This window comes from Osmerus eperlanus, chromosome 21 (genome assembly GCF_963692335.1).
Source record: "Osmerus eperlanus chromosome 21, fOsmEpe2.1, whole genome shotgun sequence".
Classification (NCBI taxonomy): domain Eukaryota; kingdom Metazoa; phylum Chordata; class Actinopteri; order Osmeriformes; family Osmeridae; genus Osmerus; species Osmerus eperlanus.
In genome coordinates, this window is record NC_085038.1 from 2,978,808 (window position 1) to 3,003,082 (window position 24,275).

The window sequence follows — 24,275 nt, forward strand, 5'->3', positions numbered from 1 at the left end:
ATCTTCCTATTTAATTAGCTTTGCCGTTAAGTTCCACCACGTTAAGTGGCACGATTGAATCAGTCACACAGGCGCGAAACTCGACACAGGATGATCTTGTCAAAGCTGCAAATTTCGAGACGGTGTTTTTTCCTGTATAGTACAAAGTGTTGAAAAGAGTGGATCCAATAAACTATTTCAATCTGAGCATGAAAAACTATTGACGGGAAAAGGTTAGGTTCGGAGACTTCCACTTCTCCCTAGCGCTTAGACGCCACTCCGCGCAAACACCCAGGCACATCAATCAATACGGCCAGCCTTTAATTAACATAAAATCCACAACGCGACGTATAAAACACGTCCCCCTGTCAATGCGGCTGCGCTAATGACTTTCTGGCAAGAACATTTTTACTCCGCGGACAGGGAAAGAAATAGGGGTCTGGGATAAATAAAGAATAGACTAGGGAAGGGAGGTTGAACAATCGCCATGTGTCCAGAGGTAATAGCTCTCCCCTCAGATCAATTAACCGCTTAGCCCACAGAGCGTGGAAGAAATGTGTGCATATATGTATATATGACAAGATAATTGGATGCATAATTATTGAACCAAAGAGGGAGTAGCGAGTGAATAACTCAATCTCTCCAACGCCCACTTCCTGACAATTTATGCTATATAGGTAGACATATGTCTGCTGCATGAATGTTAAATTTGACGGCAATTAGGCGTTGACTGTTTGAAAATGGGATCAAAATCTATTTTGATACCACAATAGTCCAAACTCCCAAAAACTTTCATCCAACGGACAGCTTTGGTAACTATTCCCTAGCGCAGGACACACTGATCCTGGGGTCAATTAGGCAAGTCACAGACTTACAGGCTGCAACATCTCCTGTTGAGACCATTCCAATTGCTCAAATCCCTAATTTACTTCAAAAACTCTCATTACTTCGCTCCACACAAGTGGAGAGGAAATGGAGCGTTCTACAGCGTCCCTGCATCATTTATCTCTGCGCCGAGGGTGATTTCACTCTCTCTCAACTATTTTAACCACCGCGTTGACCCTGTTCACTGGCCATGAGAAGAATCATTGTCAAGGCATGGGCTAACCTTGCCCCTGGCTGCTAATGTAGCTCTGTTTGTCTCGGAGAGGTCATGGGTTATTTAGCAGTCCGACCGCACTACTCTGTTCGGAGACGCTTCAGTCGCCGCCCAGATGGTGCACATTACAATCGCTCAAACTGTAACCTTCTCCGGCGCGCAACATTTACATACGCTATTAATTCAGGAGGTGTACATGCTCTTTCACTGGAACGTAAACACATTCCAGCAAAGACAAGCGTCTATATACACACACACACACACACACAAACACGCCGGGTGTTGAGGTAACAATGCGATGTATCAGGGGCTTGGCCATGCGACTCTCTCCATCAGTCCTACTTCATTAGAGAAGTCAAAACAAATAGGTACGGTTGAGCAAACATGTGGCGCTGCTTGAGATCGATCAGCGGCTCACGGAGAACACCTTTACTTGTACCAGGAGGAAAAACAACACAACACAGACTTCATCGGTTTGATCGACAGGAAAGAGAGGGTAACTTGCTGGACGGTTCGTGGAAAACTAGCAAGTGGAGGTCAATAACAAATCGGGAAAGAGTTCAAGGAGGGGAAAAAAGCTCAAGGCAAGCACCTAGGTATACCATGAACTCGTCCATTGACACTGTTAATCTTTCGATCCCTGCTGCTTCAAAATGTTATGGATGATCTTAAAACACGACTGCAGCTGAGCACTGAAATTACAGTGTGCTTGGAATCTTCAACTTCTAATGAGATTATATAATCACGCCTCTACACTCGCAGGCGTTCGTTATCGAGAAAGACACACCGGGAGGCTACGGTGAATATACAGTGCATTTTAAACAAATAAAACCATTTGGTTGAACATATAGTAAAAATCACAGATGCTAAACCGAAATGAAAGCACGTCTCCAATTAAGCCAATTAAATGCCGAGTTCTGAAGAGTAATGGAACGTAATAAATAATCTTACAATTTGTTTTCGCTATAACTTTAAAGCACTGACTTTAGAAAGATATATAGATACACACATACATGCACATTAAAGTTAATCATCTCTTAATATTTTTGATTTGCATATGTATGACTGTTATGCTGAGGATCCACGTGACCTTGGACATAGGCAGAGCCAATCACATGTCAGAGATCTGCATTTGCAGCCACTCAGGGAAGAAAGGACCTTTCACATCCACTTGTAACTCGTCTATTCTAGCTTTTATCTTTTTGATCCAGAGGCTTAAATTAGCCTGGTACCCTGAAACGACTGCTCACGTGACAGGGAGGCATCTAACAAGATAGGCAGTGTTTCCCCTACCATTATATTACGGGGGCGCCCCGCCCCCCCAACGCCCCCCCCAAATTAAATGGCCGTATGTTATTTATCTTATTTAACAACGGCATGTCATTTGTCTCTACAATGTTTAGAAAAGTTTCTAAAGGTTTGAAAATATATTTTCTACAAAAGTTTCTAAAGGTTGAAAATATATTTGCAATTACTTTTCAATAATAGGTTTGCTTTATTGATGAGGACTCTACTAAACTGTACTCTATTGCAGGGCTCGCAACTCACTTTTTTCCCTCATAGTACAGTCCCGAAGAGCAAAATTAACCGTCCTAAACTTGACCTGGCCCAATATGTAAATTCTTGTGTTTTTGCATTTTGACATTCTGACAAGGGTCTTGGTTATTTGCAACACTATTTAAGTATTCCATACAGTCAAGGGGCTCAAGTCAATATCTGAATTTCAATGTGAATACATACACAATAGAATACACCATTTTCTTGCTTGTTTCATGGTGGGGCTAACACAATTCTTGGTGTGACTGTAGCCCAACCAAGCCATACCAGGGTCCCCCACCCCCACCCCCCAAGCTCCACCGGCAAACCCCACCGTACCACCTTAACTAACACATTTTGTGCGGGAATCCCTGCATAACCTGCCATCGCCCATGTGTGTAGTGGCTATATGTCTTGCACATGTCAAACTTGACATTACTCTATTGAAAGTGTTTGAACAGCCGATGACGGTACCCACAGTGCTGATGTTACCGCCAAAAAAGGATCCAAGAAAGAACATTTCCGATCAGCTAGGGGAGAAACAGCAGCACTCACACAACCTCAACATGTCACCACATCAGATATGAGCTTGTAGCTTTAGGCCAGCAGTGAAAGCAGTGGAGGTATCTCATCTAGTATTGTGGCACTGCTTAAGAAGTGTGTGTATGTGTGTCTTGCTCCAACAGCTTCATGGTCAGAGTCGTGCAGACCAGAAGCACTGATGGCACAGTTCCACTGCTTGAAGTTCCACTGAGGCCCTGCACAAGAACTTCCACATTTGGGCACCACAAACTCACCACGACCTGGGGTATTATGAGCAGAAAGGAGGTGATGGACACTGATGTGGTTTCTAACACTCTTGTTCTTTTACGTGTGTGTTTGCTAAGTACACCGCCATCTCAAAGCAAATTACAGTGCGGGTGTTCAATATATCACGCCTGGCCTGACTGCATTAGGCCTATAAGAAAGCTTCTTTCAGACAAAGCCAGTGCCCTTATTAGAAGCAGCACTCCAGTACTCTCTGAGAGACAGTGCTTTTCACAGAGCCTTATTAGGGGGAAAGAGGACCTAGCTTGTTTCTTACAGCCGGTGTAAATATCAGGACACATCAGGCCAGGTACGCAGGGAGCTGTACTGTGGGAACAACAGCAGATACACAGAAAACAAAGGGCAAATCAATCTTAAAACTAAAAAGAGCTACAATAGGAAAAACGAGAGAAGAAGAATCCTCTGAGAAAAGGTTTTGGGCAGAACTGTTTTCAGTTCTGGAAGGCGCAGTTCGGAATCCAAATCGATTCTTTCTGACTCCCCAAAAAATCAGAGCTTTTTATGGATATAAATGCTTCTGTGTAACACCTCTTTGTTTTACGTTTGTAGACATGAGCACAGAGGCCTGTCAAAAGCTTAATGGAGACGTCGGAATTTGATCAATGCGGCTGTGAGAGTTGTCAAACAGGACGTGCAAAGACACTCAAACTGTGACTGCCGCCTGTCTCGTCTGCAGTTTAGGTCCGGCTTCTTAGCAAAGCGGATGGAGAATATGGGAAAATTCCAAATCAGTTTATTGCGAGGGGAGAGAAGACTCATACTAGCATGCAGAGGAGAAGAACACCCATACTAGCATGCAGAGAAGAGGAGAAGACTCATACTTGCATGCAGAGAGAAGGAGAAGACTCATACTAGCTTGCAGAGGAAGAGAAGACTCATACTCTAATCAAATTAAATCAACATTTATTTGTATAGCCCTTTTTACACGCAAGCATGTCACAGAGGGCTTCACATACACCCATAGAACTGCCCCTCAACCAACCTAAACCCTCAGGGAAGACGAGGAAAAACTCCCAGAAAAACTCACTACAGGAGAAAAAATGAAAGAAACCTTGGGAGGAGAAATTCAGTTAGGGATCCCCTCCTCCAGAGACGTTTGGTGAAAGAGAGGAGCAGAACACAGGCTTAACAGTCATACAGCAGGGAAGTGTCAATGGGTTTTGAAACACCAAAATCCATTGTTCGACTTGGTAGATGTAGGAAGGCATGCTAGTATCATATTAGCATGCAGAGGAGGAGAACACTCATACTAGCATGCAGAGAAGAGGAGAAGACTCATACTAGCATGCAGAGAGGAGGAGAAGACTCATACTAGCATGCAGAGAGGAGGAGAAGACTCATACTAGCATGCAGAGAGGAGGAGAAGACTCATACTAGCATGCAGAGAGGAGGAGAAGACTCATACTAGCATGCAGAGAGGAGGAGAAGACTCATACTAGCATGCAGAGAGGAGGAGAAGACTCATACTAGCATGCAGAGAGGAGGAGAAGACTCATACTAGCATGCAGAGAGGAGGAGAAGACTCATACTAGCATGCAGAGAGGAGGAGAAGACTCATACTAGCATGCAGAGAGGAGGAGAAGACTCATACTAGCATGCAGAAAGGAGGAGAAGACTCATACTAGCATGCAGAGAGAAGACAGAGTACAGAACGTAGTAGAGTCAAATTTGCTGACAAGTGAAATTATGATAGGACCAAAAGATACGTAGGGTTGTGTGTGTGTGTGTGGGGGGGGGGGGGGATATATTGGCAGATACCTCTGACATGAGCCGGGAGGCTCCCAGCATGAGAGATGTCACTGATTCAATAAGCCAGCATGAAACCCACCTGCTGCAGACCGCCCGCCAACCACCCCCAATATGGCCAGAACATCCACACTGGAACAAACTAGAACACACACACACACACTAGAACAAACTATAAACATCCACACCTTAAACCATACACAATATACACCAGAACATATGAGCTATATCACACATGCTAGAACAAACAGAGCTATGCACCACTTTACCATATTCAAGTCATACCAGGTACGTCAAATTACATTGGAAATAATACAATTATTTCATTTTCAGGAGGTTAGAAACATGGTGTGCTAATACTGGAAGGCAACTGTAGCATTTTTCCAGAAAGTTCACCTAATTACCACTTACAGGTAAAACGTGTCACAACACTGATAAAAACCAGCAAGGTCAATGTTGGTTAATTAAAATTGTCTCGTTAAAGCTGTCTGCAGGTTATCCAGGTGTCTTTCATTCTCCAACACTAAACCCCACACAGACACACACACACTAAATCACATTACGTTTGCACTGTGAGCGGATTTATCTCACAGAGTCAGTCCTCATAACGCACTGAGTCGAGGAGCCCATTACAGCAAATCACTCAACATAAACAAACATGACACACACCCTCCCCTTTCTGTTCCTGCCAAATAACCCTTCTGACAGAGCACAAACCAACCAGCACCTTTAGAAATAACCACAAAATAAGGATTTTTATGCATATTAGTCAACTCCAGTTTCCCATACAATTACAAATATGCCTTTACCCAGGTCTTTTCTTTATCTAGGCTTGTTCAGTTTGATCCAGCTCAAAGTCATTCCCTAAACAAACTGAGTGCCATTACACTGAGTGTGTCCCAGATATCAAAATCACTTCAGTTTAACCTTCCGGCTCAGTCCTCGCATGAACCATGAACTGCTTTTCTCTGGGGAACTCCATCATTACTTACTAATCCTTATTTGCATCTGATATTGTATAAGTCGATTTATTAAATAACAAATCAATCAATATCAATTAATTGGCGAGTTAAGGTCTAACTAGAAAGGCCGTTGCCAGCCTATTACTTAGGCTGAGAATACCTAGGACTTCTCAAAGAGTGCGCAGACAGAAGGTGGTAGATTTTTGCTCCAAATTGAGGCCATGAAGTCAAAGTGACCTAGGAGGACTGGTGGTGGTGGGGGGGGTAAAGACCAATCACATCTGTTAGCAGGAACAAGGAACATGTCCTGGCCTGTAGAGCAATTTGCAGTAGGCTCCACCAGACTGGATTTATTTCACCTTCTCACGCAATCTCCACGTCCCTTTTAATTAAACTTCGATAACGCATCTTTCAATTAGGAGTCGAAGTCCACTGGTCGCAACAACAACTCGTAGATTGTCACAAGAACCGGGGGGAGGGGGGCAAATCACATTGTGGAACACCAGAGACAGAGAGACAGACACAGAGAGAGAGAGAGAGACAGACACAGAGAGAGAGACAGAGAGAGAGACCGAGACAGAGACAGAGACAGAGAGAGAGACAGAGAGAGAGACCGAGACAGAGACAGAGACAGAGACAGAGACAGAGACAGAGACAGAGACAGAGAGAGAGAGAGAGAGAGAGAGAGAGAGAGAGAGAGAGAGAGAGAGAGAGAGAGAGAGAGAGAGAGAGAGAGAGAGAGAGAGAGAGAGAGAGAGAGAGAGAGAGAGAGAGAGAGAGAGAGAGAGAGAGAGAGAGAGACAGACAGACAGACAGACAGACAGAGAGACAGAGAGACAGAGAGACAGAGAGACAGAGAGACAGAGAGACAGAGAGACAGAGAGACAGAGAGAGACAGAGAGAGACAGAGAGAGACAGAGAGAGACAGAGAGAGGTAGAATGCCACTGTGAAGGTCAGAGAGTAAAATGGATGACTGGATGAGTGTGCATGAATGAAGCCTAACCTGTTACACCACAAAGCAGTGCAGGGCGGGGGCCTTGTAATTGCAGCCGATTAAAATCAATCTGCCCTGTGTTGCATACAACTCCAAGGTGAAGGTAGCCAATTATGTTCAAGGCTGCCCATCAGACTCAAACAGTCAGGCAGGCAAAGAGACATGCAGGCAGATAAGACAGGCAGAGAAAAATACAGGCACATAGACGTGCAGGCAGATGAGACAGGCAAGCAGAGAGAGAGACAGGCACATAGACGTGCAGGCAGATGAGACAGACAGGCAAGCAGAGAGAGAGACAGGCACATAGACGTGCAGGCAGATGAGACAGGCAAGCAGAGAGAGAGACAGGCACATAGACGTGCAGGCAGATGAGACAGACAGGCAAGCAGAGAGAGAGACAGGCACATAGACGTGCAGGCAGATGAGACAGACAGGCAAGCAGAGAGAGAGACAGGCACATAGACGTGCAGGCAGATAAGACAGACAGGCAGGCAGGCAGGAAGGCAGGCAGGCAAGCACACTAGGAAGAATGGATGGTGGTCCTTACTCTCTCCCCCCCTCTCCCTCTCCCTCTCTCTCTTCTCCCTCTCCCCTCTCTCCCTCCCCCTCCGCCTCCCTCCCCCCCCTCTCTCTCCCCCCCTCTCTCTCCCCCTCCTCTCTCTCCCCCTCCTCTCTCTCCCCCCTCCTCCTCTCTCCCCCCCCTCCTCTCTCCCCCCCCTCCTCTCTCCCACCCTCCTCTCCCCCTCTCTCTCCCTCCCTCTCTCTCCACGGCAGGGCAGGGAGACCTTGAGCAGCACATCAGGACTAGGAACGAGAAACTGGGAAATGCTGAATCCCGATCCAGGCCAGTCCCAGTCAGTCAGTCAGTCAGTCCCTGCTGTTCTGTCACGCCTCGTGGGAAGCACCTGGTGATTCGTCTCCACAGCTGCCCATTCAACAATCACCACGTACACACAGAGAGGGCAACTGTTTTCATGTCTGGTCAGATCCTAGAGAGCGTGTATGTCCCCAGACCACACAGGCTTGGACGAGTATGAGGGCGTGTGCGAATGAGAAGATCTTCAATTTACCTCCCATCACCGCCCCTCTGGGCTAGACCAAAGAAGAAGACGACCTGAGGTCCCAGATTGAAATGTTCCACAACTACCCAGGGTGCCCATAAAAAGTTCTGAACATGTTGAGCATTCTCTCAACGTTCTACTCAAGCCGGGACATGTTTGATAAGGGACGAAATGTAGAGAGAGAATGGATGAATAGAACTGTCCAGCAAGGGTCCAAAATAAAAAATAAAAATTCAGGATAGCCTACAATAGCTGCTATTCACAGGCACTTGTAATGAAGCCTCTGCTAAATTAATAAATGTAGCATACTGCCTCTTAGTTGTCAGCACGTGGAAGTGTGTATAGTGGTACACAGCGAGTTTCTGATCCTCACCATACCAAAGCAACAGCTGCTGCAACCTTGTTGTGCGTTCCGTTGCCGTGGCAACAGTAACGGTCTTGCAGCGGGGCAAACCGCCTGGGTAAGCTATCAAAAGTACAAGAAGAAACGTTATACCGTGACACAACCATGCGTGCAGGGAGCGGTAACAGCGGGAAACAAGTGACCATCGAAAACATCTTTCCTCTTAATTTTTCCATTGTGCTGTCGTTCCTCCATGTCCTGGCTTATGATATTAACATTCATAACAGATTAGACTATAGAGCTAGCTACATTTGTAGGAGTCTGTTTTGGCCTGATATCAAGGAGCACGTTTGTATCGCATAATAGAAAGGCAGGGCCGTCCAGTTAGCGCATAGTGAAAATGTTTGAAGTAGTTAGACTAGCTAGCTACCGTTCAGTAACCATCAACTCAACTACAAATTGCCACGACCACTGTATAGGAAATTGACAGCTCCTGTGAACAAGCCTACCACCTTATCCGCAGAATCCATTTTTAGTCAAAACTATTTTGTCACATAGTCTACTCTATTTTTCTAACTGCAAACCCATGCAGCTGTCACTTCAAAGCAAGCAATAGAATGAAGAGTATTCCGGTGTGTGCGGTTATTATATCATTCACCAGCTTTGCTGGCTGGGTGCGTTACGTTGTAACCCATCGTCAGTCAAGAGCGCTTCAAAACCGGATATCAAATAAATGAGTCGGATTTTGCAGCTTTTTGACCGAGAAAAAAAAATAATCAAACCATAAAGAAGTACAAAGGCGAAAGTAGTGTGACTGTTCCTCTTTGATTAGTTTCCACTTCAGAGGTTTTGTTTAGTACATCTGGAGTCAGATCTTTTTCATTTGGAGAATGTTGTGAGTGTTAACTGCACCATTAGTGCTGGGGGACATGTTGTGATAAACCATGGGGCTAGCGCTGGCAGATTCTGTAATTGCCTCTCCTGAACGGGTTCTGTTCAATAAGCACAGGGTCGGCGCACTGCTTACCAATGAGGGAAGGAAACCTACAGTTTGTTGCTTCCATTTTCAACCTCTAACCTTCAAATGTGCTGGGTGCCCACAATATACTATTCAGCGGCTGCCGAAGCTCCACAACTTTTATTTTCTTATACTCCTCTGCTCTTTTCACCCTCTCCCCCTCTCATTCGTCCAGCGATACACGTGAATCCCAAACCAAATCGCACTGGATGAAAGACTAACACTACACTGGCAAAAGTAGCAAAATCAATACCTGGCGTGATCGCTAAGCACCTAATGAGATCGTCTTGAACACACCGTAACCACGTTTGTATAGATTTTTATTAGTGCCAATAACTGAATCCATATGTATCTCTCAAAGAGCTGCCTGCATCACTTGGGCTTCTGTCTAACACACCTGACTGGAGTTCCATTACCTTAAACCAATCCCATCCATCCTACTGTAAATGGGCCAGAGTCTCGTACGTCGCCTGGAGACGTGGATTGGGCCTACAACAGAGGCAGACGAGGAGGAGGAAGGCCAGCACTCTGGAGAACCCAGCTGTTTACCCCCCAGCTGTTTAGGGCCTGGAAATAACAGCATCTCCCCTCCAGACCGACAAACACACACACTCACGCACACACTTCCCTCTGCACGGCCAGTCAGTTAGCACATTTGGGACGGGAGAATCAATCTGCTGGCGGTAATTGGTGGTAATTCCTGTCGTTTCAGTTGACCCCGCCTGTTCTGTTCCTCTCCCGGTTCGAACCCTCCCACCAGTCCCTGAGTGCCCAGCCAGATGGTAGAGGTGATTGTTCTAGGCCACCACAATACCTTCTGAAGGGTATAGTAGAATGTCACAGACAAATAGGAACACCTGCTCTCGTACATTCCAACTAATCTGGTCAATTTGGCTATTGCAGGCTCCTCTGACTCACAGGGGCTTAATTGTGATGGCTTTATTAATTAGGATTGTTCTTGTATGCATGGGGTGTGCTGCATGTGTGTGTGTGTAAGATTTTGAACAAAGCAGAAAGACGCTAACCACAAGGATGAGAGGCCATTTTCATTATTCCTGAGTTTGAATCAGAGTTAGAAGCAGGATTCTTGTTTGATGGGTGTGTTTTTCCATCCTTAATGATGACAACCCTTTGCACATGTTTGTGTGAAAAGCAGAGCTCTAGTAAACAACCATTATCTTAATTAAAAACCGTAGCGAATTTTCCCAGCAAGAGAGGGAAAAAAGCCATTAATTTTGCGGACTGTAAATGTAAGATACTGTATCCTTTCTCTCCAATCTGTCATTCATTTATTTCTTTTCTTTTCCTGTAACCAGAGTTTTGACACCAGAAAGACAGGCACATTTACAAATAGAATCAATTTTTCAGTCCTCGATGCTCCAATTACGCAAGCATGCTTTTAAGCGCATTGAAAACGAGCTAGCCTTAATCAGAGCGAAGATGAAGTACAGAAAAAAATCAACTTTCTCAGGTCTTGGACGTCGACAACTCAGGTGGTCCACCCCAGTTTCTTGGTACTGCAGTGCCACCTAGTGGACAAACACAATTGCAGCTACGCACACTAGCAACAGAAGCACCAGCCTAAAATAATGACACGTATCACTTGGTAATGCTTCATAAACACTGTGTCATAGGTCAAGTCCTACTTGTACAAAACAACTGTACCAACCATAAACCTTGATCACGTACACTGCAGACACACAGTAGCTTAATTCAAGGATGATTTAGAAAAGACCTACAATAATAAATGCATCAAAGATTTTGTCATTATAGGCTCTATATTAATCAGCTATGAAAATACTTTTTAACCTTTCCTAATAAACGTGACTTCACCGGGTTCACCGGTAGTATTAATTACCTGCTGCCTCAACTGGGCACTTCCAGGACCAAAGGAACCATTTAAAGTCATTTCAGAGAATACTCAGGGCTGAGTACTTCACAGACCTGTCCTTACAACATGTTGACCTCCCTCCCACCTCCAGACAGGAAACTCCGGCATCAACTGAACAGTCATCCTAAACTGACGCTAAAAGCGGACTAGGCTTCCCATGCAAGATTGAGAGGACTATTACACTGGCAAACCTGTCATCTGAAGAAATTGGTAACGCCAAAGCCTGTCATTAGGTTAGACTGGTGACATAACCTGTCTGCTGATGAGGATCCAAAACGTTTTATTTCATATTTGTGCAGTCACCTCACACTAGAGGTCAGCCGCACTTCATTTGAATTTGAATAGTCTTCCTAGTCGGTGAGTGTTTCTCCATTAGTTCTGTGTCAGTCTCATCAGAAGTAATTAACTTTTCAGGTTGTGATTTGCCAAAAGGGGAAGAGACAGTTTCTATAATGAGAAACAAAAATGAAAAGAATAAAAAGTTGGCCAGACTGAAGTCAGCTTGGTTTTGGTGTATATACAGTTATTTAGGATAAACACTCAGTGAAGGCATGATTGTGCATGTGCGGTACTGGGCAGCCTGTTTTCAAATGGTGCATTGAAAACCACATGGACTAAATACAAGTGTGTTAGATCACAGACGGTTGCATTATGTTACTCAGCTTGTACGATGCAAAGACAAAGTAATTAATACATAAAACACTCAAGAGACTGCAGGTAGGTCTGTTCTGATATCTGCAATTGATTTAGCGAGTATTGCTGTTGTTGCTAAATTCAATAAATTCGAGGGGGCGGAGATTGAGCGCCTTCAGGCGAATTTGGATGGTAGTTAACAACACATTCTTCTGTGGTGTGATGAACTTAAAACTCATTTTCAATTCCACTTTACAGGATCTTTACGATTTATCTTTGATACTGTATGTCTTTAAAGGCCTACGGTCGACTTAAGCACTATTTGTTCACGTGGTTTAGAGACACAACAGGGCGCATACGATTAGCCTACACTTAATCCTAGGCTAATTTTACCCATTTGATTTGGCCCTGGTAAAACCAAGTCGACTACTGAAACTGCAGTCTCGACCAATATGAAGCTTTTTGTCTTCCATACAGGTTTAATGACGGTCAAATAACATATCTAACAGAAGTACACTTTACCGTACAGGTGATTGGCGTATCATTGTACATGTTGTCTCTGTCATTTGTGCTCTAGAACACATTCTTGTGCACATGGCCTAAACGCATACCATTACTCCAATGTAACGAATGACGTTAGCTAGGAAATAGTCATTTGACACATGCAACCCATCCCCAGTCTCAGGGAAGTGGCCGTTTGCTCCTATCTCATCATGGATATCCTGGAAACTCCAATGTTACACCTCGGAAAGTCAACTGCTAACACGAAGTGTTTCTTTTTAATTTACTGTAAAGTTGGCATGCAGAAAAACTGTTGACAATCAGTTTAGCAACTGTCGTCTGATCCATTTACATGTATTCATTTAGCAGACGCTTTTATCCAAAGTTTGATCCGATGTTTGTATTGAACTTAGTCAGTCTACAGGTGGGGGGGTAACAATTGTTCATGTACCTGCTACATAATGTGATGTTAGCCTGCTACTTACAAACTTTGGTTTTCGTTCCCCCTCCTCGAAACTTGAAGTGCCTTGGGATGACGCCCCAAGTGCTCCAGTGAAACCTTTTTTCCGCAGTTTTCCATCTCGACCAGATGAATCAAAACGCTGTTGATAACTATTCTCCATGACTAAGTTAACGAAGTTAGCTTGCACAATCTAGCTAGTCTACTGTAACTGGCGGCTAGGCAAATTTGTAGCAGCTAGGCTAACTATCACAGGCGGATTTTCTTAATCCAATTTGTGGATTTTCCGAAGGCTAGTCGACTGTAATTTAGAAAAAGCAATTACTTTCGAAGTAGACCGACATCAGTCTACGTATAAAATAAAACTATTGTTTAGAAAGATACATTTGCTACACAGGCTAGCTGGTGCTTTGTAAAAGTAAGCCGCCAGCAATGCAACCAGAATCCGATAATATAGCTCTGGTAGTACGCTTGTCAAATTGAACAGTCCCGCGTCTACGGCATTCGATGCCGGTTTGCTGATCCAACCAATCAAATTCGCCCACACCGGACACGTATTTTCAGAACCACGCACTAACTGTGAAACCATAGATAAGTCGACCAAACTGTCACTCATGTCTTTTGCCCTGTCCTTGAAAAGGGCGCTAAAAGAAGGAAAAAAAAGTTTTTAAAAAAGTTTTCCAAAAAATTGAATGTACACAGTCACATGGAGGCTAGAAAGCAGCAGTGCATACAGTTAATACATATTACATTCATATGAGTGTAACATCTGGTGCCTTTTGTGTAACAATATTTTGTTAATAACAGTAAAATTTGAAACGACTATCATTTTAAATAACTTTGTATAAACACGCCCTGGAATAAGAATGTTACATTAATGACAGGATGAATTAAACACATTAAATACTTGTTTCAGATAAATGTTTCAAGTCCCTCTACGGATTTGTCGTGTCTGTTTTTACATTTATAGAGAAGTCACTATACGAAACTACGAATATTTCCAAATTATCCATGATAATGATCGAATAATTTGTTTGTATTCTATCTTTCGAATCAAATCTTTTCTAGAGTATTGGCAGACTTCTATACTCTTTGGTATTGGTTTTATTTTGAAAAGAAACGGCCTAAAAGCGGAAATGATTTCGATGCTTTCCACACAGCGGAAGTAAATAATCGCCATCTAGTGAGGGAGGGTACGTTTAGCTAGCCTCTTGAAATAGCTGTTATTGAACTCTGAGCTATTTGTCTCTATATGGTCAATCTTATGTTTTAGTCTGATTGTGAGCAAATATTCCCTTTCAATATTTTACTAACTCTTGTTTGCAAGAGGTTTGTAAGCAGGTTAGAGTGAGGCTAGAGCAAAGGAGGACGGCCTGCTTCGCGTGGGTTCCATTGAACGTAACTTATAGCTGCTGCTAACGTTAGCTTAGCTAACATAGCTAGCTACATAGCTGGTCCAATAGTTGGCTGACTCTTTGGAGCAAGTTCCAGGGGGATTGTTTCAGTGCTTATCTTTCCTGTTGGGATTAATTAGCCGACCCTGGCAACCGTGTGGAAGAAAAGTTGAGGTAGCTAGGCTAGCTACCTGCTAAGATGATCATTGAAAACCTCGATGCCTTTAAAACGTGGCTTTCCAAAACGCTCGAGCCCATGTAAGTATTTATGGCTAGCTAGCCAGCATAACAGTTTGCAGGCATGCATGGTGGCTAGTCAGTCCAACGTGTCTGTCTGTCTGACGATCATAGAAATGTAGTAGAGATATCACATGGTGCTCTCTTTCCTATTAGAAAGTTGGCACCAAAGGAAAGGAGGCTTGTAATCCTCTTGAGCCAAGGCACTTTGCAAGCTACACTTGGCAGCATTAAACGCGTTTTGTATCTGCTATCTTATATCTCTAGTACTTAACGCAACACATTGATTTTTTTGGTTTTCCTACAGCTGTGATGCAGATCCCTCTGCCCTCGCTAAATATGTCGTTGCGCTGGTTAAAAAAGACAAAAGTGAGAAGGAGCTGAAAGCCTTATGCATTGACCAGTTGGACGTGTTTCTTCAGAAAGGTTGTATAACTTAAGTCAGCTGTGATGAAAATATTCAACTTGTGATTTTGTTGATCACAACCAACCTTGTTCTGAGATTAATGGTCATTCAATTTGTGCCATTTCTCCCTCAACTAAAATGAATTATTATGTTCCTACAGAGACACAGATATTTGTCGACAAACTTTTTGAAGCTTTGATTAGCAAAAGCTACCAACCTCATCTTGAGCAGCTATCCTCTGGGGTTAGGGCAGAAGGGCACCACAAACCAGACAAGGAGGAACCGAGAAAAGATGAGGTGATGATCTTTCAAGCTGACTAAAACCTCAGTGTTTGCTTTGAAAAGAATGTATGTATTTTGATCATTTGTATGCCATGTCCATGTTTCTGTTAATGCTGACTCTGTGATGGTGTGTGTTTGTCCAGCCCAACCGTGAAGAAGACCGGGAGAAGAAGTTCTCCAGGAGAGTGAACCACAGTCCCCCTCCATCCAGCTCTCGCTACAGCCGGGATAGCAGGTGTGTGTGACAGTGAGAGAGTGCACCCCCCACCCCTCTGTTTCTAAGCTGTGTGTGCTCCTGTGTGTGTGTGTGTGTATATACTCAACCACATTTCATCATTCATCGTCATGCCAACGGCTTCTCAGGAGAGTCGACGACCGCAAGAGGGACGACCGCTCCAGGAAGAGGGATTATGACCGCAACCCCCCACGGCGGGACTCTTACCGGGACCGGTACAACCGGAGACGGGGCCGGAGTCGCAGCTACAGCCGCAGTCCGAGCTGGAGCAAGGACCGCCCCCGTGACCGGGAGAGGGAGCGCGACCGGGAGCGGAGCAGGACTCACAGCAGGAGCAAGTCCAGGAGCAGAGGTGAGAACCACACACGGGTTGTGAAGTGCTACAGTTCCACCGTCATCGCCAACAGGTTCGAGGATGTCATGGGGGGGGGGGGGGGGGAAAACAAATGTTTTTCCAACGCATCAGCATTTTGGTGTTGTCCCTGCAGACCGTGATGGCGGCAAGGCAAAGTACGACCAGGACAGGACGGAGCGGGTCGAACCCGGCGGCGGCGGCGGCACAGAGGGCTACACGCCTGCCCCCCTGGTTTCTACGCCGACCACAACGCACTTCCCCGTGCCGACGCTGAGCAGCACCATCACCGTGATCGCGCCCACGCATCACCACGGCAACAGCGCCACCACGGAAAGCTGGTCCGACTTCCACCCGGATCACCCGTTAGACCGCGCCCCCTTCGCCAGGGGCCCGATCCAGAGAAAGCGTTGCCGTGACTACGACGGTATTTGATCCATTTGTATTTGATAGATTAGGTACTTTTTTTTATTTTAAAATCCACCAGTCGGTTTGCATGTCACTGAATGTTTTATCTATTTCTATTTTCTTCCCCTCCCTCCATCTGTCTTTCTTTCTTTATTCCCTTTCTCTTCCCCATATCCCTCTCCTCCCCTCTTCCCCCACCCCTCCCTCCCTCCAGAGAAAGGCTTCTGCATGCGGGGTGACATGTGTCCCTTTGACCACGGCAGTGACCCAGTTGTTGTAGAGGATGTCAACCTTCCCAACATGCTTCCCTTCCCGGGCCCCCCTGGCAGCGAGCCCCAGCCCCCTCCTGGGCTCCCACCCCCTCCCCCCCTCATGGCCCCCCCACCGGTCAACCTGAGACCTCCGGTGCCCCCCCCTGGTATCCTGCCCCCCAGTCTACCTCCTGTTGCAGGTAAGCACTGCTGGTTCAGTTATAACAGGGACATCCAGAGCCAAGATAATCTGATACCTGTTGAAACGTGACCACAGGAAAAAATTTTGTTCGAGAAATTAAGATGATGAAAAATGCTGTCGTAGTGAGTCTCGCCTCCCGTCTTCCCTCCCCCAGGCCCCCCGCCTCCCCTCCTCCCCCTGCAGGCGTCAGGGATGGACGCCCCCCCTAGCTCCATCACCAGCTCCGTCCCCACCATCGTCACCTCGGGAATACGCCCCTCCATCCCCCAGGCCCCGCCTCCTCTCTTCACATCCGGTAAGACGGCTGCACAGCCGAAACTCTCTCACACACGCAGCCCCGCGTCTCACACATTTACATTTAGTCATTTAGCAGACGCTCTTATCCAGAGCCACTTACAGTAAGTTGAGGGACATTCCCCCCGAGGCAAGTAGGGTGAAGTGCCTTGCCCAAGGACACAACGTCATTTTTCACGGCCAGGAATCGAACCGGCAACCGTCTGATTAATAGCGGTTATTCCATAACCGCTCAGCCATCTGACCCCCTCTCACACACTGCCTCTCCGTCTCCCGTCCCAGATTCGTTTGAGTCTGACGTGTACAACCCTGAGGCCCCCAGCATCACCAACTCCTCCAGGCCCATGTACCAGCGCCACCGGCCCATCGCCCAGCGGTCCAACCTCATAGGCCTGACCATGGGGGAGGTGGACCTGCCCCCCAGAGGTGAGACCACGCCCTAGCCGCCCCCCGTCCGTCCGCTGCACCATGCTGGGGGCTGTGGAGGTCTGGGGTCGAGGCACTGATGACACGGCTGTTCTGACGAGATCCTTAATGTGAGTCTGCCTCTCTCCTCCTGTCTCTCTCTTGCTCTGTCTCTTTCTCTGCCTCTCTTCTCTCTTTTTCCAGATAAAATGTCAAACAGCAACAACATGCGGATTGTTCTGGAGGCAGACCCGAGGAAGAGACCCATGATGTCTCAGGATGGAGGCATCCTCTCTAAGAAGCCCTGGTTTGACAAGTAAGCATCTCAATGCCAAACCAGCCCACACGCCCAGCCTTTTGACCCTGTCTGTGTGTGTTTACATGGAGGGTGGGTTGATAGATTAAGGAAGTCTGATTCCTCCTTCAAAATCCAAATGGGTATAGCTCAGTGGTAAGAGCTTTTGACTGCAGATCTGCCCCTCTGTAGGTCTTAACATGAATTAGTATTTGATTGTTTTATACTTCCTATTTGAAGAACCATCTCTCATCCGCTCTCTTTGTGCCAGCACTAGGCCGAGCTACAACAAGCCTAACCACCAGGGCTACCAGCGGAGGCCGTTCACCTCCGCCAACGCCAAGCTGCTGGTCCGCCAGATCCCCTCGGTGGTCAACAACATCAGCAAGCTCAACGAGCACTTCAGCAAGTTTGGCACCATCGTCAACCTGCAGGTAGGGAAGCTGGCCCGCCAGGCCCTGCCCCCTTCACACTGCGACACTGTAGGTTTTAATTCCGTGTTCCTTAGACCTATCAAATATTTGTCACAAGTGTCGCATATTTTGTCACCATATATTGAATAAATGCATAGAATAGTGTGTGTGTGTGTGTGTGTGTGTGTGTACAGGCAACATACATACACACACAGACTTGTTACTAAAGTCCTGTTTCAGTGTCTTGGTTTGTCCAATCCTCTCACTGCTCCACGTCTGCGTCTCTGCAGGTGGCCTATCAGAACGACCCTGAGGCGGCGCTGATCCAGTTCTCCACCAATGAGGAAGCCAGGCGGGCCATAACCAGCACGGAGGCGGTCCTTAATAACCGCTTCATCAAGGTGCACTGGTACCGTGAGGACGGCCAGGGTCCTGGGCCGGGGATGAACCACAACCAGGGCCACGGTCCTGGACAGACCCAGGGCCCAGGGCAGGGTCATGGGCCTGGGCTCAACCATAACCAGGGCCCGGGGCAGGGCCACCCCCAGAGCCACCTGATGGTAAGAACCACCAGGGTCAGACCAGACAGGCAGGATTCTGTTGGGAGGGTTTAACACGGTTTGTTAATTTGCTTCATGATAACTTGATAAACATGATAACCAACACTGAAACCAATGGGAGCCCAGGGTGCAAGAAAGAGAGAGTAGATGGTATTGAATGAGTGCTAAACACCATAGTGAGGCATGTAGCACAGTAGTGTCTGTAGTGAGGCAGCTGTCTGTAGTCTGTCTGTACTGAGGCAGCTGTGTCTGCTTTCCTCCGTCAGGAACAGCAGCTGTCCGCCACCTCCCTCAAACAGTCTGTCAAAGACCGCCTCGGTCCGCTGCCTGCTGGGAACTCTGACCCCACGCCCGACCTCAGCACTGCCCCTCTGGTGGGTGGTGTGTGTGTGTGTGTGTACACAGTGTGTTTGCATGGCAGCATATGTGTGGGAGTCAGACCATCTGTATGTCTTTCGATGTTTTCGTAACAACCAGTTGTATCTTTTGCTCTTGTCTTGGCAGAATGCAGCTAAGTCAGTGAAGGAGAGACTAGGATTTGCTTCCAAACCGGGAGTAACTGCTGCAAAAGTAAGTGCTTCAGTTTAGGGGGTATTCTGCACGGGGTCACTGTGGTGCTGGAACAGGTCTGGTGCTTAGTTCTCATGCCTGGTAGCACAGAGATGTGGTTACTTGACCATGTGTCAAGTAACCAGGGAGTCAGGTGGCTGAGCGGTTAGAGAATCGGGCTAGTAATCAGAAGGTCGCTGGTTCGATTCCCGGCCGTGTCAAATGACGTTGTGTCCTTGGGCGAGGCACTTCACCCTACTTGCCTTGGGGGAATGTCCCTGTACTTACTGTAAGTCGCTCTGGATAAGAGCGACTTACAGTCTGCTAAATGTAAATGTGTCCAGTAAATACAGGCCGTTTCTGAACCCTGAACACCGACATACTGTGGACCTCTGATCCTCTTCCAGGTGTTCACCACCTCCACGGGACTCACCAAGACGGTGTACAACCTGACGGCTCTGAAGGCCGCCCACAAGACGGCCCTGGTGGCTGGGGTCGCCGCCACGGAGGAAGCCCTGAAGAAGAAGCAGGTGAGGAGGGGAGGGGTGGCAAGACGGGGGGGGGGGAGGAGGAGGCGGCTGGGGGGGGGGGAAGAGGGAGAGAGGAGGATGGTAGGGAGAGGAGAAGAAAGGATGGATGGATGGAGGGTGGGTGGGTGGAGAGGAGAGGGAAGGAGATGTATGGAAAGACGTATAAGGACGTCAGAAAAATCCACCCCAACACTGACTCCTGGCACCGAGAGCTTGGCAGGTGGAACTGACGTCTTCCAATGCTTCGTTTCCCAGGAAGCTCTGCGGCTCCAACAGGATGTGAGGAAGAAGAAACAGGAAATCCTGGAGAAGCACATAGAGACTCAGAAGGTCAGTTGCTCCATGTCTTAGTTTAAACAACAAGCAAATGTGTGTGTTTCATGTTTCAAAAAATGTCAACTTAAGCCCCTGCTTGTACGACATGTATTTCACCTCCTCCTCCTCTGCGTGTGGATGCTGTCCCCAGCTGCTGATCAGTAAACTGGAGAAGAACAGGGGGATGAAGCCCGAGGATAAGAGCCAGATCATGCAGACGCTGGGCTCCCTCACCAACACCATCACCAAGCTGCAGCAGGACATAAGGACCAACGTCACCCCCAGTCCCGTCAGGGTGGCCAAGAGCAAGGCCCAGGCACGCACGCTGCACACACACACACACACTTACACATACGCACCTATATACATTTGCATACACACACACACACACACAGAGTTTGAGAGGTGCTGTTGTTGTGCGCAGGCTCAGAAGGAGCTGCTGGACACGGAGCTGGACTTGTACCAGAAGAGCCAGGCGGGAGAGGACACGGCCCAGCTCAAGATCAAATACACCCAGCTGCAGATCGAGGTGAGCTCCTTTACTCTGGTCTGGAGGTTAGCATCAGCCCAGCACGCTCCTTTACTCTGGTCTGGAGGTTAGCATCAGCCCAGCACGCTCCTTTACTCTGGTCTGGAGGTTAGCATCAGCCCAGCACGCTCCTTTACTCTGGTCTGGAGGTTAGCATCAGCCCAGCATGGCTAAGCAGGCGTTGGATTAGTTGAGGTTTGAGTCCTAGTCACGTCTGTGCACGCTTGTGGTGTTAGACCATGGCCTGCCACATGGTGGAGCTGTTGTTATTGTTGTCAGACTTCAGTAGTCTTCCTACCTCCTGAGAGTTGTGATCATGTAGACAGTTTTGAGCCGCTGGGGTTCAGTGAATTTCATGCGTCAATCATGTCCCTGCTTTCCCTCTGTCCATTGTCTATCTCTCTCATCCTCTCTCTCTCTCTTCTCCCTTGATGTCTCTCCTCTCTCTCTCCAGGCGGCTAAGAGGGGTCTCCTCGCGACGGGTCGGGGGCGAGGCCGAGGGTCTCATCCCCGGGGTCGTGGGGTCATGCGGTCCAGGGGGCGGGGAATGCGAGGGCGTGGCCGCGGTGCTCCCCACCACGCCGTAGTGGACCACCGGCCCCGTGCGCTGGAGATCTCCAGCTTCTCCGACGCAGACAGGGGAGACCTGCTGCCACACTTTGCTGTGAGTCACTGCACTCTACTGGACTCTATTATACTTTCTACTGGACTGGACTCTATTATACTTTCTATTGCCCTCTACACTCTACTACTGTACTGTATAATTCCACCCTACCTACGTTTGTATACTCTGATTTCATACTATGAGCTTGATTTTTACGATGCAGTTTCATCGGTTACTGTTTTAGTTAGTCATATCTGGTTTCATAAAGCTGCTTTATTCAGATTAAGTTCAGACTTGTCTGGTACTGTCTCCCCTCTGAAGCAATTTGGTGATATTGAAGACTGCCAGGTAGACGACCTTACCCTGACCGCCATCATCACCTACAGAACCAGGGCTGAAGCAGAGCTGGTAGGACGGACACATGTACACACACACACACACACCCCCACTAGGGCAGAGCGATGACTGCTCTCTCCTCCCCCCCTCCAGGCTGCGGTCCACGGGGTGAGGCTGAACAGCAGTGAGCTGCGTCTGGCCTGGCACAAGCCTGCTCTCTGCCTCAGCACCGCCGACACGGACGAGGTGGACCTGGAGGAGGACGAGGTCGGTGCACTCACACACGTGCACTCTCACACACATGTACACTCACACACGTGCACTCTCACACACGTGCACACTCACACACGTGCACACTCTCACACACATGCACACTCTCAAGGATGTACACACATTCGCAAAGCCATACGTACACACACAGAATTGTACACAGATGCACACAAACTTACAGACACACACACTCCCACCAAGACAACCACGTCTCTGTAGTTGAACTAGTTCCCGGGTGCCCTGACCCCTATCCCTGTACCAGTTCCAGGAATCGTCGCTGATTGATGATGCGTTGCTCCAGGATGACGACGAGGAGGAGGACGATGACAACGAGCCCCGCCCCTGGCGCAGATGAAAACCGACCAATCGATGTGCTCCATGGTTGGCACCAGCATGGAGACGCTGACCCTGCAAATGCAACTTTGTTTTCAGTTGATCTTTTTTTAAATTTTTAGGTGCATTTCACTATGGCTAAACCTTAATAGTTAATACATTTGGCTGTTTTTGCAGAGACCCAAACAGATAAAAGTACCACTTGTTAGCATCTTTGTTGTATGTGGACTTAACAGATGTAATTTCTTTCATGCTTTTAAATGTTAGAAAAGTTCAGTAACCATCAGACTTACCAGTAAATTTTTGCTTATACAGTATTTGATCATCAGAGCCTTACTGAGTTCTTTTGAAAGATGTTGACTGATCAAATTTTGATATAAATACAAAAATGTTTAATGCTTAATTATGTTTTATAAAAGGCTATCAAACGTGTGTGATAAAAGGCCGTAAGATTTGCTGATTAGAAATAGCCTTCTGAGTAGTTGCTTTTGGTGTAAATACTTTGTGAATTATTATGAATTTTAATAATTTGTATGACTGCTTTGCTTCTCAATTCTTGGCTTTATTTGACATGAAAAAAAAAATAAAGAATTGAAATGGTCTGAGGAAAAAAAAGATCAGCTGCAAAAAAAAAAAAGAGAAAAAAAAGAAATATTGCGGCAATAACACAAAAAAAGGTGAAAAAATGAGATCATAAAAAAAGCTGAAAAAAAGACCATTTCAAAAAAAATACCCCCATTCTTCACAAAAAGAGCAATGTTCCATGCAATATTCCGTAACTCAAAGCTGGGTAAGTCCAGATGTTGTGTATCATAACAAGGTAAGTGTCCACCAGTGTGGTAGAAGCAGTTTTCATTCAGGATTAGCAAGAGTGAATGAATAATGCTTTCGAATGGAAGATAATCAAAAATGGAGAATGTCACAAATATTTGCTTTCACTGAGGGTGAACAATCTAGGGATTTTCAAATCTTGTATTGTTTGTAATGTGTTCTTTTTGTCAGTAGGTTCAAGTAACAGACATCACAAGGCTGAGATGATGAACTTCTCCCTTAGGCTCCACCCTGGACTGCCAGACCCCTGGAGGAGCCGGACCGGAGGAGCCGGACCGGAGGAGCCGGACCGGAGGAGCCGGACCGGAGGAGCCGGACCGGAGGAGCCGGACCGGAGGAGCCGGACCAGACTCGCCATGTTTGATTGTCATAGTTCAATGTAAACCGTGATTTTATGTTCAACTTAAAACATAATGAAGATTTGTTACCTTATTAAATTTGTTAAGTGAAAGATATACTTACCTGTTTATGGTGGATTCGTTTTTTAAGATAACAATTGTATAATAAAAGCCAATGAATAGAAACATTCATCTGAGGGTTTTTTCCTCAGACTTGGGTCAGGTTATCAACCATTAGATAGTCACAACAACATGTAACATTACTGCATAACTCTCGTGACTTCCACAAAGAGTATCTTTCTCAGACCTTCAAAAAAATAAAAATAAATGGTTGATCTTGACGTCAAGTGACTTCCTGACGTGGTCACGTCCTGAACTCTTCACTCACGTAGGCAGCGGTGAGTAAACAGGAGAGGCGCAGCGGAGCAGAAAGTTGGGAGTGATGGTGCTGTGCTGCGTGTCTCCCTCCCCTCGCAGCATGCCTTGTCGCCACACATTTGCATAAGAGAGGACAAATAACCCAATCAGAGCAGCTGCCGATCTGACCGTGTCGCGGGGCCTCCCCCAGCGAGTGTCATGTCTGTGCATGTAATTGTGAGAGATTCGATTTGCTCAGGCACGGTGAGGCACCTATTTGCTGTTTTAGCACCCAGGCCATTTGAATCCCGTAATGACTCTTCTGCTTCCCACCTCTCCACCTCCAGCCAGGCTTCCTCATCTCAGCATGGGACCCCCACACCTGCCCCTCTCCCCCCTCTCCCTTCTCCCCCCCTCCAGCACAGAGGGACTCTTATAGGGAAAGGAGTAGGTATGTCTAGACTCTAAACTACACCAGCATGCTGAACTCAACCATA

At 46.8% G+C, this 24,275-nt stretch overlaps 2 protein-coding genes across 2 annotated transcripts in view; one reads left to right on the top strand and one right to left on the bottom strand.

Moving 5' to 3' along the window:
- The window catches only part of LOC134007848 (protein diaphanous homolog 3-like), a 93,268-nt gene extending 79,704 nt beyond the window's left edge, over positions 1 to 13,564 (bottom strand). The window contains 1 exon segment of the mRNA XM_062447564.1: positions 13,078 to 13,564. Coding sequence (XP_062303548.1) covers positions 13,078 to 13,215 — 138 coding nt within the window. The 5' untranslated portion in view covers positions 13,216 to 13,564.
- A 634-nt stretch (positions 13,565 to 14,198) lies between these two features.
- On the top strand, positions 14,199 to 23,550 carry rbm26 (RNA binding motif protein 26). The gene is made up of 22 exons (XM_062446625.1): positions 14,199 to 14,704; positions 14,991 to 15,109; positions 15,250 to 15,386; positions 15,515 to 15,606; positions 15,735 to 15,958; positions 16,095 to 16,385; positions 16,581 to 16,817; positions 16,974 to 17,114; positions 17,396 to 17,539; positions 17,723 to 17,834; positions 18,085 to 18,247; positions 18,517 to 18,786; positions 19,053 to 19,160; positions 19,291 to 19,356; positions 19,743 to 19,865; positions 20,121 to 20,195; positions 20,332 to 20,496; positions 20,605 to 20,709; positions 21,164 to 21,373; positions 21,635 to 21,721; positions 21,803 to 21,916; positions 22,182 to 23,550. Exons 1-22 carry the CDS (start codon positions 14,646 to 14,648, stop codon positions 22,272 to 22,274), a joined length of 3,135 nt encoding a protein of 1,044 aa, XP_062302609.1. The 5' UTR covers positions 14,199 to 14,645; the 3' UTR covers positions 22,275 to 23,550.
- Positions 23,551 to 24,275: the final 725 nt, after the last annotated feature.

What these genes read in the sequence shown, in the direction of transcription:
- rbm26 (XM_062446625.1), top strand. Translation starts at nt 14,646, where the DNA reads ATGATCATTGAAAACCTCGATGCCTTTAAAACGTGGCTTTCCAAAACG. An exon ending in GGACGTGTTTCTTCAGAAAG is followed by an intron (nt 15,110 to 15,249) that starts GTTGTATAACTT and finishes ATGTTCCTACAG; the next exon opens with AGACACAGATATTTGTCGAC. An exon ending in TGGCCAAGAGCAAGGCCCAG is followed by an intron (nt 20,497 to 20,604) that starts GCACGCACGCTG and finishes TGTTGTGCGCAG; the next exon opens with GCTCAGAAGGAGCTGCTGGA.